We start from the raw sequence: 19789 nt of genomic DNA, 5'->3' as shown, positions 1-19789 counted from the left end.
CAAAACAATACACTTTATCTAAATATCTAGAATAAACTAGTCATTTTCTAACATATTTTTCTCCATTTGACAATGTTATTTGATAGAAAGATTAACAAAACGTCTATTATTTTCATCTTTTGGCAATATTGGAAATCGTCATGCCTAATCGGACCATTTTCTATCATTATATCTTAAACTTTTCATGAGTATATTTTTTTTGTACTGGATCATAAGTGCTTGTAGGAATTTTTTTTTTTTTTTTGACAAAAATAATTGTAGGAACTTAACTAGACGTAATATTATGCTCGATTTCTCATCATTCCATTATGTTTTTATTGGAATTATGACTATTTGCGTTTTTGATATTATCAATGTTATTGTTCCACTTCTATCACTTTTTCACCAATTGAACTTGTTTTTATGTCTCTCTAAATCTAACAGTACAACCGCGTCATTATGATATTGTAGTTGTAGAGTATCCGGACACACAAAATGAACTTTTTTATTTTGATATCAAAATGAGACTATACTTGCTACATGCTTAATTATTTCCTAAAGTGAGTTAAGATATACTACTCCACAACTAGTGATACATTAGAGGAAAAATATATTTTATTGATATAAAACTATAATGAGAGAAATTAGTATTTCAGAATGAAACACGTAATAAAAAATTAAAAGAAATATAATTAATATTTTTTTTGAGGGGAATATTTTATTGATATTTGAAAATGAAACATATTCTCCTTTCAGAAACAAATCCTCTAACATGAGACAACCAAATTAAGTATGAAGGGAATATTTGCGGCATGAAGAACAATAGGAGCCAATTATCACACACCCTAAAAATACAAGAAGTGCCAATTTTAGTCAATTGACCAAATCAAATGTGATTTAGACGGGTCAAATAATCCCATTGACTCATTCCAAATCTAAATTTATACAATTACCTAGTTTAGTCATTCAATTATCACCTAATCCTAACACAACATGACATGGCATAACACAATTACATGCCTAACAAACCACCTTGTCTGTCATTCATTCCTTACACCAAACCAAACCATATTGTCTATTCTCAACCTTCCTTTCATGTAATGTAAAACAAACAAAACCTTATTTTCTCTTTTTTCCTTTATCCTCTTTATTCTATCCAGCTCCAAAGCTACTATATATATATAATTTATCATTTCTTTTATTTAACTTTGCATGAGAGGAAGTAAGGAATAATAATAACTGATCAACATTATTAGCAATGACAGGGTCATCAAGAAAAGGACATACATTCTTGGATGAAGGAAGCGTTCACGGTAGAAGATTTGGCAAATTGAAAAAAGACGAATTTGACGGTTACAACTCCGACAATCATCCTCGAAAAAACAGCCCTGTTAAAACAACTGATGCACCCCATTTAGATCCTCAAATGGCATCAGATAATTCACCTTATGATGCATCTCTTTCACCATTATCAAAATCACCATGGCATGTTAACGAAGAAGCTTCGTCTAGCGAAGAAGCTCTTGTTGGCTCATTAGTTCGCGAAGAAGGTCACATTTATTCTCTTGCAGCGACAAAAGATTTATTATATACCGGTTCTGATAGCAAAAACATTCGTGTTTGGAAGAATCAAAAGGAATTTGCGGGGTTTAAATCAAATAGTGGTTTAGTTAAAGCAATTGTTATAGCCGGTGAGAAGATTCTCACCGGCCATCAAGATGGAAGAATTCGTGTTTGGAGAGTTTCAAACAAGAATGAACAAACTTATAGAAGAGCCGCGACATTGCCTACGCTAAGAAACTATATCAAATGTTCAATGAAACCGAGTAATTATGTTGAGGTTAGAAGACACCGTAATGTTTTGTGGATTAAACATTATGATGCAATTTCATGTTTAAGTTTAACAGAAGATCTTTCATTAATTTACTCTGCTTCGTGGGATAAGACTTTTAAGGTTTGGCGTGCTTCAAATTACAAATGTTTAGAATCAGTGACAGCTCATGATGACGCTGTTAACGCGCTAGTTGTTGGATTTGATGGTTTGGTTTTTACCGGTTCAGCTGATGGAACAGTTAAGATTTGGAGGCGTGAGATGCAAGGAAAAGGAACAAAACATTTCTTTTCACAGACATTGTTGAAACAAGAATGTGCAGTAACAGCTTTAGCATTAAATTCTGATGGGACGTTTTTATACGCGGGTTCTTCAGATGGGTTGGTTAATTATTGGGTCCGTGAAACGAATTTGGAACATTGTGGAATTTTGAGGGGTCATAAATTGGCGGTTTTGTGTTTGGCCGCGGCTGGAAGTTTGGTGTTTAGTGGTTCTGCTGACATGGCAATTTGTGTGTGGAAACGATCGATTACTAATGAACATACATGTATCTCGGTGTTGAGTGGACATACTGGACCGGTGAAGTGTCTCGCTGCTGAGAAGGATCTCGATGTGATGTTACACGAGCGAAAGTGGATTTTGTATAGTGGGAGTTTGGATAAGTCCGTTAAGGTTTGGAAGGTTAAGGAGAATGCGGCCCCCGGACAACAGACTCACCAACAAGCACCACGGCTTAGTGTTAGTAGTGGTGACTTTCCTAGAGTGTCGTCGTTGCGAAAAATGGGATCACGAAGATATTAGCATTTGTGTTCATGATTGAATGAAAGATGACGTTGCATATTTTTTTTTTATTTGATTACTGGAACTATTTGTTGCTGGGTTTAATGCGCAAATGTATGTACTAGATTGGTTAATTAATTAGTTAGTCTTTGGGGGTATAGAGGTTAAATTCATGTTTATATTGCTAACTCATAAGTTTTTTGTCTTGATTGTAAATGTAAATTATGACTTTCTTCTCTTGGTTTTGTTGTTGAATGTTGGTATGATGATAGAAGTAAATATTCAAGGGTTACAATTAATTATGTGCATATAGAGCTAGCTATGTGGTAGTGCATGGAAGGTTGATTTCTCAAACTTACATTCTCCACAAGCGTTAGAAACTACTATTTTCCTCTCTTTTCAATTACTAGTCACCCATGCATCATCCATAAGAAACAAATCTTTGTGAAATTGGTCATACAAGAGATCACTTATAGCCGAATTGAGCGAACACCTATAAATATCTTTGTTTGTAGTTGGATGGTATTAAAGAATGTGGATCTCACATCATTACTTACTGACATTCGATCATATGTAAAAGATATTAGTTTGATCGTTAGGATTAAGATTTTGGCATGTATACGTTGTTGTATTGGCTTCTGCAAGTTTAATATGTATTATTAGCGTGTGTCTGTCTATCGTAATTATTAGTTATAATCTCAAAATATAGATTAGGAATGGCCTAACTCGTTATGTTTTTTTTATTGTATTTTACTTATTTTAGCATTTTGAATGAATGAAAGTAATTGTCTTGTCAAAAATGAAACAGATCTTTGTTGCCATAAAAAATTGCCTTGTTGTGTGTTCATGCGTTGTCCTCCAATAAATATATTCAATAAAGAAAGACAATGAAGAAATCATCACATCTCTAACTTCAATTTTATCATATGTTATGAAAATCCAATAAGAAATACATCTCATATAACCATCAAGGTCAATGTTCATTCCAAGTGCACCCCTAATCCAAAAGGCTAAACACTAAGGGCGTGTTTGGATTGAGAGTTTAGGAGGGGAAGGGAGGGGAGGGTTCGATTTTCTTTTTTAAATTACAAACATTATAAAATGATTTTAAAAAAATTGAATTAACAACATGATAAACAATAATTTAATACTTCAAAAACACTTAATTTACTTCAAAAAAAACATTTTACATTGTTCGTAATTTTAAAAAAAAAATGAGTCATCCCCTCCATTCCCCTCCTAAACTCTCAATCCAAACACACCCTAAGGTGTTCTCGCAACATATTTAGCCTCCTTTTTTTGAAGGAGGTATTTGGCCTCCTATGAAATGTGCATTCTCTCGTTGTGGTTAAATATTGACTCTCCTAAAACTCTTAAGTACATATGCCCTGGAGTCCTTGCAGGTAAACCAACCCATATGGAGTAGCAACATTATCCTCCATAGTAGTAAATTGGCTACTACATCCGATCTCAAATATAAACAACAATATTTTTATGCTCTCAAATATAAGATAAGGTTCACTACTTCTATCTTATTTAATGCTGATATTCCTAAAACACCCTTCAATTAATGTAGATTTTATTTTTCAATAAAACATTTTTTCTCATGGAACAAATTCCCATGAGGTACTCCCCTGTCTCAAATTATAAGAAGAAAAAAAACTCATTTTTTTGTCCCAAATTATAAGCAAAAAAGTCTAACTTTTATCGTATTTAATTATGTTATTTCAAAAAATCATCTTTTCCAAAGAGAAATTAAATGCATATTGCATTCATTTTGCTCTCTCTTTCATTTTCTCTATAATTAATAATCAATGAAAATTGTTTTTATATCTTTCTATAAAACTTATTCCAAGAATAACACAAGAAATTATACTACAAATTACTATGTTTTAGTTTTCTTAATAAGTGTGAAATGATTTTTTTGTTTATAATTTAGAACGGAAAGACTAATTTAGAAATTACACTTGCATTTTTTTATAACTTTGAGAAAATTAAATGACACTAACTACTTTTCTTAAGGCATGCAAATTAATTTTTTATTTGACTTTTATGAGACCAGAGAGAGTATGGTCGTCATCAATTTTTTTTTATAATTTTGAGAGAATTAACTGATACCCTGAAGGCACTGTTTAGCATTCTTCAATAAATTATGATCTATTAAACATTTCAACAATAATTCAAGTTTCTTGTAAAAAAAAACAATAACTCAAGTTTATAGATAGAATAGAATAGAATTAGATTAAAAAAAAGGGAAGTTTTGTATATATGACACATAAGCAATTGTGTTTTGTAAATATGACACATTGGCAAGAATGTAGTTTAAAATATAAGTATGTATAGATAGATGTCCCTCACATTTAACATTTATGATGTAATGAAGCATTAAATGTGAGTATCCGGTCTCATATAGGTTGTGTTTGTTTTAAGAGAAGTATGGAAGATAAAGGTAGGGGAGAGAAAATGATTTTCTCATGCCAAATAGCCAAATAGCAAAGAAATGAAGATAAACAAATTTTATATTTTACATTTTATTTTTTGCCCTCTCCTCCATATTTATCTTCACGCCAATATACAACCCTTGCACCGAAACACCGAAGACCCCTTGCCTTTGGACGTAATTTTATATTTTTATTTGTGTATGGGAAGATGTTTCTAGCAACATAACTTGGTGCAGTCAAAATGATCACCATGTTCACTTTTGGACATATAATTGGAGAGAAATTCTTGGGTGGTCCAGGACCAAGAAATTTGGTTTGGTCACAACCATAGAAAGAAGAGAGAGAAGAGAGAAGAGAGAGAAAATGGAAAGTATTTGTTTATTTGTGAAGAGAGAGAGAAGGCAAAAACTCATGTGTGACCAAACCAAATTTCTTGGTCCTGGTTCACACAAGAGTTTCTCATAATTGGATTCGGGAAAACGAGCCCTTGCTTAATCTCTTCCTTGATGGGGTCCTACTTGGTCAAGTGGAATTTACTGCCTCTTATTACATTGTGGATAGTCAATGGAACTACGAAGTTCTCAATCACTTTTTCCCTCAAGATATTTGTGAGAAGATTACAACAATTAAACATCCGTCTAATAACAAGTTAAACTTTCCTTGATGGAACCTTACTACATATGGAGATTTCTCTCAAATATGCATATTGTACCACACATAGTAAACATCATTGCTTTCCAACAAACCATGATATTTTTCAACACATTTGGTCTTGACAAGGTCCAAACAGGTACAAATCTTTTTTGTGGAAAATATCTCATGATAAAATTTTAACTAATTAAGAAATGTATTCATAGATGCATGACAAGAGATAAACTACGTCCTATACGTGGTGAGACTACCCTAAAACTGTTATTCATGGTTTAAGAGATTGTGAAGAAGCATAAATATTATGGAAATGATCTTATCTCCCAAGATGTTTGGAGTAAGTTTTTCAATCTTGGGTTGCATCAATGGTTTGATTGGAATGTCACAACTCCTAATATTGATACTACAAGTGACAATTGACACACTTTTTTTGGAGTTGCTATTTATGTGCTTTGGAAAGATAGAAATAGTTTGGTGTTCAATAGGAAGTCTTGACAATCAACTTCTCTTGATTTCAAACCAAGCTAGTTTCATTATCTCCTCTTCCAACTGTAGTGTGGATTCTCAATCTCATTCCATAGGATGTAGCATTGAGATATCTTGGACACCTCCACCGCATGATCATTACAGGATTAATATTGATGGATCTCATAAAAAGTCTTTAAGGATTTCTACTTATGGAGGTTTGATTAGAGATTCTCATGGTAAGTTTGTATGTTACTTCTATAATAGACTTGAATGTTGCTATGCTTTATGGGCAAAACTCTAACCTTCGAATTGAGATAGATATGTCAAGTCACTTGAATATTAAAAAATTAAAATGGATTCTCGGGTAGTTGTTAATATTGTTACATTAGGCTCATATATCGTGATGCGTTCATCCAATCTCTCTTTTAAGAGGTGCTTTCTCTTCTCTAGTTCCCTAGACGGAGAACATATGCTTGTCATTTGTATCATGAAGCTAATTGATGTGTTGACCTATTAGCGAGTCTCGAACACTCTTCTCTAAATTTTTAATTGCAACTTATTTGATGTATTTTCTCCTACCTTAAAACTTCTGTTAAAATATAATGTAAGAGTGGTTAGTTTTGCCTTGTTTATTTTTGCCTTGATTTTTAGTTTCTAATTAAAAATCTATTTTCTCATTAAAAAAAAAAGTTGAAACTCCCGAATGACAAACGGAAGACTCCAATTGAGGAAGGATTCACACGCAACACAGTGGTGAAAAACTCATATCAAGAGGTCGAATCAGAATCCAGTAACGTGCAACTATTGCTTGTAAGTTGTAACACAGCACATTTGAAAAGGAAAACGTAAGAAACAAAATAACAACACACAACAAAGGGTGGATTCTAAGGTGAGGGAGCAATTAAGTCCCTCACCGGTGGACCCTTAAAAGAATTTAAAGGCTCGGATGTGTTTGAAAATAAAAAAGTAACATTTATATCTTCCCACACCCAATCCTTGCACCTTTTTATTTTTAAATTTCTTTTATCATTTCCATTATCTTCTTCCCATGAATTTCCTTTTTATTTTAATGCTTGATTTCTCCTCTCTTTCAATCTCCCGTCGCCCCCTTGATTTTTCTTTGGTACAATTTGAAAAAAAAAAAAAAAGGAGAGGAGAAAAGACAAAATAAACAACAAGAGAGAAAAAATTGTTGCAATTGAAACAACTTCACAATTGTAATTAGAAATTAAAATTGAATTTGGTTAGTTTTGCAAAGTTTCGTTGGAAACTTTCATTTCTTTGAAACTTTGGTTGAAATTCAACTTGAAAGAAATTTGGATTTTATTTTTTAAGATTTAAGATAATAATGATCATGTAAATGAGTGAGTTCAGTTTCTTTGCTCCCAGTAACTGCCGTCAATGAAAATTTTCCCAAAAAACACAATAAGAGTAATGATTGAGTGGGAGAAGGCATAGGTGTTACTTTTTTTATTTTCAACAAATCTGAACCTTTAAATTCTTTTAAGGGATCTGATGGTATAAAATAAGTGGTCCATTGGTGAGGGGCTTAATTGCTCCCTACAAAGAGATAAAAAAAACTGAATAACTGATTTAATATAAAAAAATAAAATTAAAAACTGTATAACAATAGAATATAAAAATTCTAACACATCCTTCATTCCTTTATTCATTCACTAATAATTGAACATGTCATGGTAATGGAGTGCTTTTTGTTCGTGGGTGACTGGGTTTAATAATGTGTACATACTCCCTCTGTCCCATATTACTTGACCTATTTAGAATATTTGCACTATTCATGTACCATGCTTTGACTCTATTTTTCTACCAATATATAAAAACAAAATATAGCATATAAGATGTTGTTAGATTCGTCTCGATTAATATTTTCAAAATATCAAATTTTCGTAATTTTTTCTACTAGATTATTAAAGAAATTTAAGTTTAAAATTGTGCATTGGCATACGAGACAGAGTCAACTAGGTCAAGTAATATGGGACGGATGGAGTATATATGTAGCACCAAAACCTGGGCCACTCTACACTTTTTTGGTTCAAAAAGGAAATTAGATGAAAGGGATTTCCCCCCACTTCTATAAGAGACGTATAGAAAAAGAAAAAACCTTATAAAGTAACATAAATAATGTAGTACTGTAACAAAAAATCTAATCAAAAGATTAGAGTGAGTAGTTATACTTAATTATAGTTAATAGACATTAAAACAAGATTGGATAGGATAGGATGCCAACTTCACCTATGCAAAAGGACAAAAGTGGTGGGCAACTCCAAACCCCACATTCGCCAAACAAAAAGCACAAAGATTCCAATTCCACATTTCCCGTTTCACTTTCCTGTAACCTGTTCTCCTTTCTTTTTCACTTCTGTTCCACCACTACTACACTATACCCTATTCCTTCACCTTACATCATTATCACTACATTATTATTAAACAATATTATTATTGCCAAATGATAACTAGGTTCCCTTAAAAAAAAAATTATAACTAGGTTAATTGAGTTTGGAAGAAGTTGATTCATGCATCATAACGACTGAGTTCAACTCCTCTGTTTAGGGTTAAGACGTTGACGAGTAATATACATTAAGACATGTTTTAGCATGTGAGACTTAATTTATATAAACTTTTTGTTTAAAATAATTTTTTTAATTAAGAAATGACACCTCACTTTTATTTATTAGAGAAAAACTCCTTTGATCAAACTCCGAATTATAACATATGAGCTCAAGTTGTAAATGAACTCTAGCAAGTACAAATTGTTCAAACATGAATTTGATTCCAATATAGAACAGTTCTTTATCAGACTTTACTTATGTCTCTATCTTTATGGAAGTCTATTTTAGCATACTATTTTCTCTCGACAATTGGAGGGTTGCAAAAAAAAAAAAAAAAAACTCTAAACTATAATATCAATACTTTTTATTAGAGTAATTAAAAAAAAAAATCACTGTTAATAAAAAAAATTACCTTAAAATTACCTTTTTGTTTTTCCCTTTCTTCATACCCGCACAAAATTCATTTCCCTAATCTATGCAGCAGCACTGCACATTCCACTGAACAAACAACCTATTATTCCTTTCACCAAATCCTTCCTTCTCGCAAATTCCAATAATCTTTTACAAAAACAATTCCATTTCCTTTTTTCTCTCATGCTTTCATTGCATTTCCTCTTAAATTAGAATCATGTTGCCGGCGCCGGAATATTCCTTCGCCGTCGAATACGACGGACCACCGTTAACTTACGATCTTCCCCGAGCTGTTCCCATCACCGTCGACAACATTCCGGTCGCCGCCGTCGTTTCCCAGGTTCCTCTCTCCGAAACTCTCTCTTTACCGGTTGTGCAACCTCTCTTACCACCGCACCATGCAAAGGAGCTTAGAGCACTAAACTCCGGCGAATCTAGGGTTTCCAAAGAACTCGAATTAGCTTCGGAGAGAACGGTTTCTCCAACTTCTGTTATTGCTTTCGATCACCGTGGTTCGCAGATTAACGTCTGCGAACTTTCCGGTGAATTAAGTAGTTCTGGACCGTTTGATTTCTCAAACGGAATTGAAAATGAAATCTCCGGCGAGTTTTCCGATTTGGGTGATTCTTCGAGGTTGCTCGAAGAATCAACCTCCAGTGAGTTGCCGAGCAGTAGAACTAGAAGCTCTAGTACTATGGAATTGAATCAACAAGATTGGGGTTCAACTGAGTCTGTGTTGAGTTTAGAGTATCCATCGACGCGTGTTTCTTCGTTGAAAGCGGAGGATTGTGATGGTAAACGTGTTCCGGCTGTTACGTTTGATGTGGAATCTGATGAGGAGGAGGATGATTTGAATGAGGAGTTTGAAGTTGAGGAAACCGTGGCTAGACTGGTTAAAAGGGAGCCGTTAACCAAGGGAAAGAAAGGGTCGTGTTATCGATGTTTTAAGGGGAATAGGTTTACTGATAAAGAGGTTTGTTTGGTTTGTGATGCAAAGTATTGTAGTAATTGTGTGCTTAGAGCAATGGGGTCTATGCCAGAAGGTAGAAAATGTGTTACTTGCATTGGATTTGCTATAGATGAGTCGAATAGAGCAAATTTAGGGAAATGTTCTCGGATGCTTAAGCGATTGCTTAATCAGTTGGAGGTTAGACAGATAATGAAAGCTGAGAAGTTTTGTGAAGCAAATCAGCTTCCACCGAATTACATTTGTGTGAATGGGAAACCACTTTCTTATGAGGAATTAGTTACCTTGCAGAACTGTCAGAACCCTCCAAAGAAGCTTAAGCCGGGAAACTATTGGTATGATAAAGTATCTGGATTTTGGGGGAAGGTAGATATTTATTTATACATGCATGTTTTTTCTCCGTGAATTTCTGATTTGTATGCTTCTTATGCTTAATAATGGATGCTGGTTTTGGTTTGTGTTTTCACAGGAAGGACAGAAGCCTTCCAGTATCATTAGTGCCCATCTGAATGTTGGAAGTCCCATCCAGCCAGATGCTAGCAACGGAAACACGCAGGTTTTCGTTAATGGTCGTGAAATAACAAAAGTGGAGCTTCGAATGTTGCAGGTCGAAAATTGATTTAATATATGCACAAATAGTTTTGAAAGACCCTCTATTAAGAATTATATATATCTTGTTTTTGTTAAACAAAATTGTTGAAGGAATTGTGTTTTGGTTGTGCAGTTGGCAGGAGTTCAGACTGCTGGTAACCCACATTTTTGGGTCAATGAGGATGGTTCCTATCAAGAAGAGGGACAGAAGAATACACGAGGGTACATATGGGGAAAGGTAACTTACCTTTTTGGAGTGTATTTGTCTCTTATTTTGTTCTAGCCCAACGGTATTTGCTACATACTATTTTATTTCAATTGCTAGGCTGGAACCAAGCTTGTATGCGCTTTCCTGTCCCTGCCAGTTCCTTCTAAATCCTCGAATTCTCTTGGAGAACAACACTCCAATTTGGCTAGCAGATCAATTCCCGACTACCTTGAGCACGGAATAGTTCAGAAGCTTCTCTTGGTTGGTTGCAGTGGATCTGGAACGAGCACTATTTTTAAGCAGGTGATTAAAGTTTCTCATTCGAGTACTTGAGTCTGTGCATCAAGTTGCGAGCAATACTTACTTTCTTTTGGTTATTTTACAAAATATATTGTATTCTAGCATGGGTTCCCAAATTTGTTTTTCTTAATTTAGAAAACATTAATAAGAGTAAGCTCTGGGAGTTTTCTAGACTCTAATAGTAACCTAGATAGTCATAATATATTGCAGCCATCTATCTTGCAAAAATTGCTATATATGTTAATCATTTCTCGCTCAAGTCCTGTCTATAAATAAGAAATAAATGACCAAAATACAAGGAACCACCTTGAAGGCAGTTAATGCTACTTTTTTAAAGAAATCATCCATTTAATTGACTAATGTATCTAATTGGATGAAAAAGATGGATTTCTTGTTAAAATAAAACTCACAATGAAGCAGGTATGTAAAAGGAAATTCTATAATTAATTAATAGGCTAAATAGTGCTATGTTTCTTATATTGAGGACAAAAAAACCCTAGTTGTCTTTTATAAATAGGATCGTAGGGAGTATGATACATTCCTTTCTGTCATCAAGTATTTCCATGTTCAGCAAAGCAAATTTTGAATTAAAGGAAAAATCGATAACTAATATCATAGATTGGCGTTATATCTGGTTATACATGGCTATTTGACTATTGTTGAAATAAATTTTTGCCAGCCCCACTTCTAGAATCGAAAACAAAATCACTGATATTTGCAAGTAATAAGTGATGTATTCATAGTATTGCAAATATTTATGGCAGGCCAAGATTCTTTACAAAAGCATCCCCTTCTCAGAAGATGAGCATGAAAATATTATATTGACCATTCAGAGCAATGTTTACACCTACCTTGGCATGCTCCTTGAGGGCCGTGAGCGTTTTGAGGATGAAATATTGGCAGATTTAACGAAAAGGCAATCTTCCGTGCTTGATACAACAGGTAAGAGTGTGTTGTCTCCATCCTTTGCACTTCTCTTTCTGAAATATTCGTATTATTTTTGACTCAATAACCATGCTATTTTCCTTTTAAAGCACCATCTAGTTGTCACATGTTAGTCCAAACAGTTTCTGGTATGTTTACATGTTTCTAGCATGTGAGTTGAATGCATGGTTGAATCGTTGTGGCTCATAGTTATATGTTGTCTTCTGTCTCTTGATAAGTGGCACAATATAACCAACTCATTCATATTACTTAGGGTATAAAAATATTGACTTATCTTATTTTTGACAAGTGCCTACTGTGGACTGAGTGTTAAAACATGTCATATATTTCTATTGGAAATCCTCTTGTCTATGTAATGATATGATATACTAGTAGTATGTTCGTTATAAGCTTGATCCATATTTCATAGTAGACGGGTTTCTTATGAAAAGTGTCGATCTGTTGAAAATATGAGATGCTTTTAAGATTAGTTTATTTGCCTTGTACATTAACTCGGATTGCGTAATCTCTATGTTTATCTTTGAATCACTATAGCTTTATTAATCTGTGTGTCATGTTTAAAATTTATTTTATACTCCCTCCGTTTCAAAATGATTGTCACTTTAGCAATTTTTTTTCCTTCAAAATGATTGTCATTTTCAGTTTCCAATGCAATGATAACTTTTTATTTTCAATTGTACCCTCCAATTAATACTATGCACACTACTTCCAAAGTATTACTTTTACTTTAATGGAAAACTAACCAATAGTTAATAAGGATAGTTTGGTAAAATAACAGTTCTTTCTTTTAATCATTGGATTTCTTAATATGTGTGTAAAAACCTTAAACGACATTCATTTTGAAACGGAGGGAGTAATTCGGTATCTTTATCTTCATTAGAACGTTAAATGTTATCAATGTTGTGCTTCCGGTTCATGCTCAACTAGTTAAGAAGTGTTTATTTTTTCCAAACACTTAAGGAATATGCAACTAAATGATAGTGAGCAAAATAGTAGGATCTCCCAAGGTTTGATTGGATATGATCTATGATAGAAATATTGGACTGCTAACTTAGAAGAAATATTGGCCGAAGCACTCTGATACCATGATAGAAATATTGGTCGTGTCTCATTTGCATTGAGAGAGTAGATACACACACACACACACTTAAGCCTTGTGTGTTAAGGTACAAATTAATGCTAAGCCTTGTGTGCCAAGTTACAAAGTAATACTAATTAACTAGTAAGTAACTGTTTCTTGAGGTGCAAGATCCTTGAGGTCCAGGTTTCGTAATGATAATTATTCTAATAGGATATTTGAGTAGATTAGTTTCTTATGAAAGTGTTGGTCTGTTGAAAGTATGAGATGCTCTTCATACCAGTTTCTTTGCCTTGCACATTAACTAAGAATTGCATAATCTGTATGTTTATTGTTGAGTTGTTGTAGCTTTATTGATCTGCGTGTGATGTTTAAAGTTCGCTTTATAGTTGGATTAATTTATCTTCATTAGAACTTGAATGAAATATTATATTGTACTTCCAATTCATGCTCTCAACTGGTAAAAAGTGTTAATTTTTTCCAAACACTCAAGTTGATATGCAACTAAATGATTGTCGGCAAAATAGTAGGATCTCTAAAGTTTGATTGGATGATGAATTGAAATTTCAATACAGGAGGCTAATTTAGTGCATCCATTTATTCTAAAAGGTTGTCGGTTATGATTATGATTTACTACAGGAACCAATCCAAAACCCGATGATAAGACAGTATATTCCATTGGCCCAAGGCTGAAAGCATTCTCTGATTGGTTGCTGAAAACCATGGCATCGGGCAAACTGGAAGCTATTTTTCCTGCTGCTACTCGTGAATATGCACCATTGATTGAGGAATTATGGAATGATGCTGCCATTAAGGCAACATATGAAAGAAGAAGTGAATTGGAAATGCTGCCTAGTGTTGCCACTTATTTCTTAGAGCGGGTAAAGGCCATTTTTTATTGTTAGTTGCTATTAATTTGTATCTGTTCTGTCATCAAATTAATTGTAATTGTTGGGTTAATATCTTTGACAATCTTGTACTGTTGAGGGACAATGAATCTAACACAACACATTTTGTTTAGGCTGTCAAAATATTAAGGACAGATTATGAACCCTCGGATTTAGATATCCTCTATGCTGAAGGAGTTACTTCATCAAATGGGTTGGCTTGTGTGGAGTTTTCATTTCCCCAATCAGCTCCTGAGGAAACTGTGGACACTACTGATCAATATGATTCTTTGGCTAGGTAGGTATAAATATCTTGTGTTTGTTTCAACAACAAATTTATTTATGCCTGTTGTTATATCCTTGGAATGGGTTGTGGTCCTGATTAACCCAATTGCTGTTATGATTGTTTTTCCTCTTGGAAAATAACACGTGTAAAACTGCCTGGAGGATGGGGATGTAAATGCAAGTACATCGGGGGTTATGGTAGAATTGTAGTTGGAAGCTTATGAAGTTGGTGAAAAATATTTTTGCACCTCACTATTAAAATGCTTTTGTTGAGCCCTGGTTGTGTCTGTCCTCACTATAAAATGTTTAAGAAAAACAATGGAGGATAAATGATATGTAACTTTTTCTTTATAATTATTTGGAGGATAAAAAGATGTTTCAATTGCTATTGAATGTTTCTGATGATTTGTACTTCTTTTGGTGGTTAGCAGGTATCAACTGATTAGAGTGCATGCAAGGGGACTTGGAGAAAATTGCAAGTGGCTAGAGATGTTTGAGGATGTTGAAATGGTCATCTTCTGTGTTTCCTTGAGTGACTATGATCAGTTTTCTGTCGATGGAAATGGTTCTCTCACAAACAAGATGATATTGAGCATGAAATTTTTTGAAACCATTGCCACTCATCCAACTTTTGAGCAAATGGAATTCCTGTTGATATTGAATAAATTTGATCTTTTTGAGGAGAAAGTCGAACAAGTTCCTTTGACCAAGTGTGACTGGTTCTCTGATTTTCATCCAATAACTAGCCGCAATCGCACCAACAGCAATAGCAACAGCATTAATAATAATCCTTCCCTTGGTCAACTGGCTTCCCATTACATAGCGGTTAAGTTTAAAAGGCTTTTTTCATCGCTTACAGGACGAAAGTTGTATGTTTCTGTGGTGAAGGGGTTGGAACCTGATAGTGTTGATGCGTCCCTTAAATATGCCAAGGAAATTTTGAAGTGGAGTGAAGAGAAACCAAACTTTAATGCAAGTGAGTACTCAATGTATAGCACTGAGGCGAGTTCATTCTCTCATTAATTACTAGTTCAGGCACGAGTTGGAAGTCATGCTTATGCATGACTTGAATTCTGTCCTTGTACTGTTGTACATATATTGCTAACTAGGTGTAACAGGGAATGTAACTTCTACAAGCTATCAACTTGTATGATGCACTAGACACATGTAGGTAAGATTTCATGTGGTTAGGGAATGCTGGTGAGTCAGTCAGCACATGCCACAAAGGTCATGGTGTAATGTTCAAATTCATATTTTTTGTTACATGGTAAAGTAATATCTTGATGTTTGAATTTGTATATCACTGTTACATGATGCACTAGACACATGTAGGTAAGATTTCATGTGGTTAGGGAATGCTGGTGAGTCAGTCAGCACATGCCACAAAGGTCATGGTGTAATGTTCAAATTCATATTTTTTGTTACATGGTAAAGTAATATCTTGATGTTTGAATTTGTATATCACTGTTGTCCTGTCCATCTTATATTTTGGTTGCAAACCGACTTTTGTATTCTATACATGATGCTTCAAGCTTAAGCTTCTAATTTAATCCTCTTTATGAATGGCATAAAATACATGAAAATTTTCACCCACTCTCCTCTTTGGTGATAGAGTGTAGACAGACATGAGTTGTAATCGGTGAATGTGAACCAAAATTGAGTTATCTTTTTGACCGGAAAAAAAAATAGAGAATCATCTTAATACTTCATATTGCACCAAATATCAACTTTTATTATACATTATAGCTCCATCAAACGTCTCATTGCAACCTATAGAGTGTTGCCGTTATTTAGGGAAAGCCAGCCTAATATAATGAGTTGATATCACATCTATTTAATGGATACTTATCTAGTCCTCGTAAAGGTTGGTATCTAAACGTGGAGTAAGGACAACTTCAAGCGGGGTTGCTTTTAAATTAGTGAGTCCAGGGCTTCCTGTCATGTCTACAGCTTGATTTGAAGGAGAAGCAACATTGAAAGAGTGTAGCAGTCTAGCCAATGTCAATTGCACCATTCTCAGAGCCAATGACGCTCCAGGGCATACTCTCCTTCCAGAACCAAAAGGGACGAGCTCACAGTTCGGACTTCTGACATCGACATCTATGTGGCTTGTCAAGAACCTCTCAGGCTTAAAATCATGAGGATCAGTCCAAACACGACCATCACGGTGGATCTTCCATACATTCACCATCAACTGTGTACCAGCAGGAATGTGATAGCCACATGAAAAAGTGCAGTCATTCATTGCTGCACGCAAGGTGATAATTGGACTTGGTGGATATAGGCGCAATGTTTCCTTGACAACGGCTTGGAGGTAGACCAAGTTCTTTATGTCAGATTCTTCCACCTTCCTGTCCTTCCCAATATGAGTGTTTAACTCATCCTGTACTTTTTTAAGTTCCATTTGATGATCGAGTAGGAGGGATAGTGCCCATGTTAGGGTCACCATGGTGGTGTCACTTCCTGCTAAAATCAGATTCTGCCAATATATACTCGAAGTTAGTTCTCAAACTGAAAAGGTAATAATATGTACCAAAAACTGAGATATTCTTCTGAACAAAACAAGGATGTTGTAGTGATTCAGAATATATGACAAAAAAGGACTTCAAATTTGGAGAAGTTGACACGGTAACATGTGTTCATACAAGTCCCAAGTTCATGTGCATATGTTTGGATTGACAATGAGTTTAGTATAGAATCACGGTGTGTGACCGTGATTTTTTCAAAAGTTACACTTCAACAAAGTTAAGGTGCCATTGTGATTTAGTCAAACTCACATTCAATCCAAATATGCATAGTCAGATGCAATATTTTACAGTAGCAACCATGGGAAAAAACTATAACTCAAAACATACCAGGCAAGTAGCCTTGATGATTGTATCTGAATCATAACCACAAATCTCTGAATCCTGCAGAACATTTAACATGACATCCATGAAATCCTGTTCTTCCTTTCCACTGTTACCTAAAGCTCTTTTCTTTTTGTGTTCCTCCAGCCATCCTTCAACCAGAGTGTCCAGTTTCTTAGCAGTTCTCTTCATGGCCTTCTCATGACCATCAATATCTAACCAACCCAAAAATGGAATTGCATCAGACACCACAAACACACCAAACAAACACACCCAATCTCTCATAGCTTCCTTATACCTCCTAGCTTCACCTTCACCAGCACCATAGCATGTCTTTCCTCCCACCATTCTCACAGCAATATTTTGTGTCAAATCACCAAACCACTGCTTCATATCAACCAAAACACCTTTCGGACAACCCTTTATCGACCATAACCTATAAAGCTCTTTCACTGCAGCTTCTACCTCAGATACTCTTGTGTCCTTCAACAGTTCGAGTCGGTGATTCGAAAGAAGCTCAAGTGTAGCTAACTTCCTTATCTCACGCCAATAAGGACCATAAGGAGTGAAACCAAACATAGCATAGTTGTAACCCATTAGCTTTGAGGCTGCAACTAAGGGTCTGGTAGAGAAAGTTTTGTCATGAATAGTAAAACATTCTTTGGCCATTTCACTGCTACTAAGTATAAGAACTTTGTATGAACCAAGTTTGATTGTGAAAATTGGTCCATGTTTGTCAGCCATCATACCAAGTGTTTTGTGTGTAAGTTGCTTACTTCCAAAGAGGTGCAAATGGCCAATAATAGGCCATGCTCCTCCTGCTTGAGGTGCAGTTATGTGGCGATGACCATGTGTTTTCTTTATGTGATAAATGAAGAATCCAATTAAGAAGGTGACAATGCTTGAAATGAGAGTTTTGAGCAGAAATTCATCCATGACCATGGCCATTCGTTGAGTACCAAATAAGCTAGAAGGCTTTATTATAAAGAGACTGCATAAGAATTATATTGCCCACATGCAAATTAATACCAACAATTATGGTCATGCAAATACCAACATAAAGATAAATGTGTGTCCCTTTTTTTTTTTTTTTTGGTTTCTCATATTTGTCCCATTTTCTTCAAATTAAGTTGGTATCGTGGAAGTGCATAAAATAAAACACTTTCAAGTTTGAAGGTTATTCCTCTCAAAAAAAAAAAAAAGTTAGGTTATTTTCCCTTCAAAAAGAGTTGGAAGCTTATTTTAGTTCATATCAAATAAATTTGTCCCATTATTTCTCATCATATCAATAAAAATGGATAATTGAGGACATGTATATTTTTGAACAAAAATTTGTTTAGAGAGACACATCATTACAACGGCAAAATTTCCAACCTTGTGTGCCGACTGTAATTAGTATATAGGTCCTATGTATTATTATTAATGTTCATAAAAATTTTACATGATAGTAAAATTTTAACATGAAACCAAATATGTAGGTTGAAAGATATTATTTTTTTCATTTTTTATTATTATAATTATATTGTCGTTGTTGCTATTATTATTTTATTATAACAAGAGTTAAGCTACCTATATGAAGCAGTCAAAGAATATAATCATATTAATGAAGCAGTATGAACTGTATATGGATAATGATTTGGTCCACAGAGTCACTCTCAACTTAAGTACTGCCACAAAATTCTTATCCTTGACTATTTATGCAACAAGAGTCATGAATCATGATTGTGATTTTAACCTTTGTTTTAGAAGAAAGAAATAATGTGTTACTTTCATGCAACCAAACGATGGAAATTACAAGCGAAATGGAAGAAAAAAGATAAATAGTTATACCTTTCTCTACAAAAAGATTGTACTCTTGACTAGAAAAAAAGAAGGAAAGAAATTGTACTATTTTAACATATACTCCTATTTTTGACTGAAGAAAAACAAGGATGACACAACAGTTGTAAGGAGTGTATATGGACGACCCTGAAAAAATGAAAAATTAGTCCAAAAAATGAATTAGAAACAATGATGGGGTTTTAACATATATTTTCAATTATATTCTTTCAATTATAAGCATAAATGTATGTGGAACCAAAATCTTTGCATGCCATGAGCTTGATTTCTTAAGAGCACATAAAGTATTTCTTTATCAGTATAGGCTGCATAACATTAGGTAAATCTAAACAAAAAAGACATATGAGATCGGTATTTTGAAATGGTTATTTTGGGATACACATAGAAAAAGTGTCTTTTACAGTCGGCATGAGCCAAGAGCTGGATTCACAAAACACTTCTTGGTCCCTCCAACTTGGAGCATTATATGAGACTAACCTAGCCTATAACTTATTTTCAATGGAGATTCAATGTACTCGTCCATGTGGCAGAACTAGGTGGTCCATATGTACATGTGTCACTAATGCAGAGCATGATATATATATATATATATATATATATATATATATATATATATATATATATATATATATATATATATATATATATATATATATATATATATATATCTTAGTTGCTGGTCACATAAGGGGTGCATGTGCATATGGCCAAG

General features: G+C 34.2%; 2 protein-coding genes and 1 pseudogene across 6 annotated transcripts; 2 read left to right on the top strand and 1 right to left on the bottom strand.

Annotated features, from left to right (window-relative positions):
• Positions 1-695: 695 nt before the first annotated feature.
• On the top strand, positions 696-2827 carry LOC146919872 (protein JINGUBANG pseudogene; annotated as a pseudogene). Its single transcript, XR_015011616.1, has one exon. The product of XR_015011616.1 is annotated as a protein JINGUBANG pseudogene (transcript).
• Positions 2828-9162: 6335 nt separating this feature from the next.
• XLG1 (extra-large G-protein 1) lies at positions 9163-15848 on the top strand. Of its 4 annotated transcripts, none has more exons than XR_015011621.1 (9): positions 9163-10461; positions 10565-10702; positions 10820-10924; positions 11012-11197; positions 11959-12136; positions 13857-14098; positions 14239-14402; positions 14821-15560; positions 15722-15848. XR_015011621.1 is itself a non-coding variant. In XM_085713268.1 (8 exons), the coding sequence occupies exons 1-8, from the start codon at positions 9346-9348 to the stop codon at positions 15410-15412; spliced, it is 2721 nt and encodes a 906-aa protein (XP_085569394.1). In that variant the 5' UTR covers positions 9163-9345; the 3' UTR covers positions 15413-15687. The 4 variants fall into 4 exon arrangements, 2 of the variants coding, with proteins under 2 accessions (XP_085569394.1, XP_085569393.1); XR_015011620.1 differs by having other exon boundaries at positions 14818-15560; XM_085713268.1 differs by lacking the exon at positions 15722-15848 and having other exon boundaries at positions 14821-15687.
• A 227-nt stretch (positions 15849-16075) lies between these two features.
• Positions 16076-18262, bottom strand: LOC146919870 (cytochrome P450 CYP82D47-like). Its single transcript, XM_085713269.1, has 2 exons — positions 17245-18262; positions 16076-16868 (listed from the first exon to the last, which is right to left on the bottom strand). Exons 1-2 carry the CDS (start codon positions 18184-18186, stop codon positions 16239-16241), a joined length of 1572 nt encoding a protein of 523 aa, XP_085569395.1. The 5' UTR covers positions 18187-18262; the 3' UTR covers positions 16076-16238.
• Positions 18263-19789: the final 1527 nt, after the last annotated feature.

The sequence above is a fragment of the Medicago sativa genome, chromosome 5 (genome assembly GCF_051527215.1).
Source record: "Medicago sativa cultivar Bolivia chromosome 5, Bolivia_mono, whole genome shotgun sequence".
Lineage (NCBI taxonomy): Eukaryota > Viridiplantae > Streptophyta > Magnoliopsida > Fabales > Fabaceae > Medicago > Medicago sativa.
Note: the sequence above shows the minus strand (reverse complement) of the source record. Positions and strands in the feature narration are given on the sequence as shown.

Coding starts and splice junctions, on each gene's coding strand:
- XLG1 (XM_085713267.1), top strand. CDS start 9,346: ATGTTGCCGGCGCCGGAATATTCCTTCGCCGTCGAATACGACGGACCA. Junction 10,703..10,819: donor TGGAGCTTCGAATGTTGCAG/GTCGAAAATTGA, acceptor TTGGTTGTGCAG/TTGGCAGGAGTTCAGACTGC. Junction 12,137..13,856: donor TTCCGTGCTTGATACAACAG/GTAAGAGTGTGT, acceptor GATTTACTACAG/GAACCAATCCAAAACCCGAT.
- LOC146919870 (XM_085713269.1), bottom strand. CDS start 18,186: ATGGCCATGGTCATGGATGAATTTCTGCTCAAAACTCTCATTTCAAGC. Junction 16,869..17,244: donor TCATCAAGGCTACTTGCCTG/GTATGTTTTGAG, acceptor ATATATTGGCAG/AATCTGATTTTAGCAGGAAG.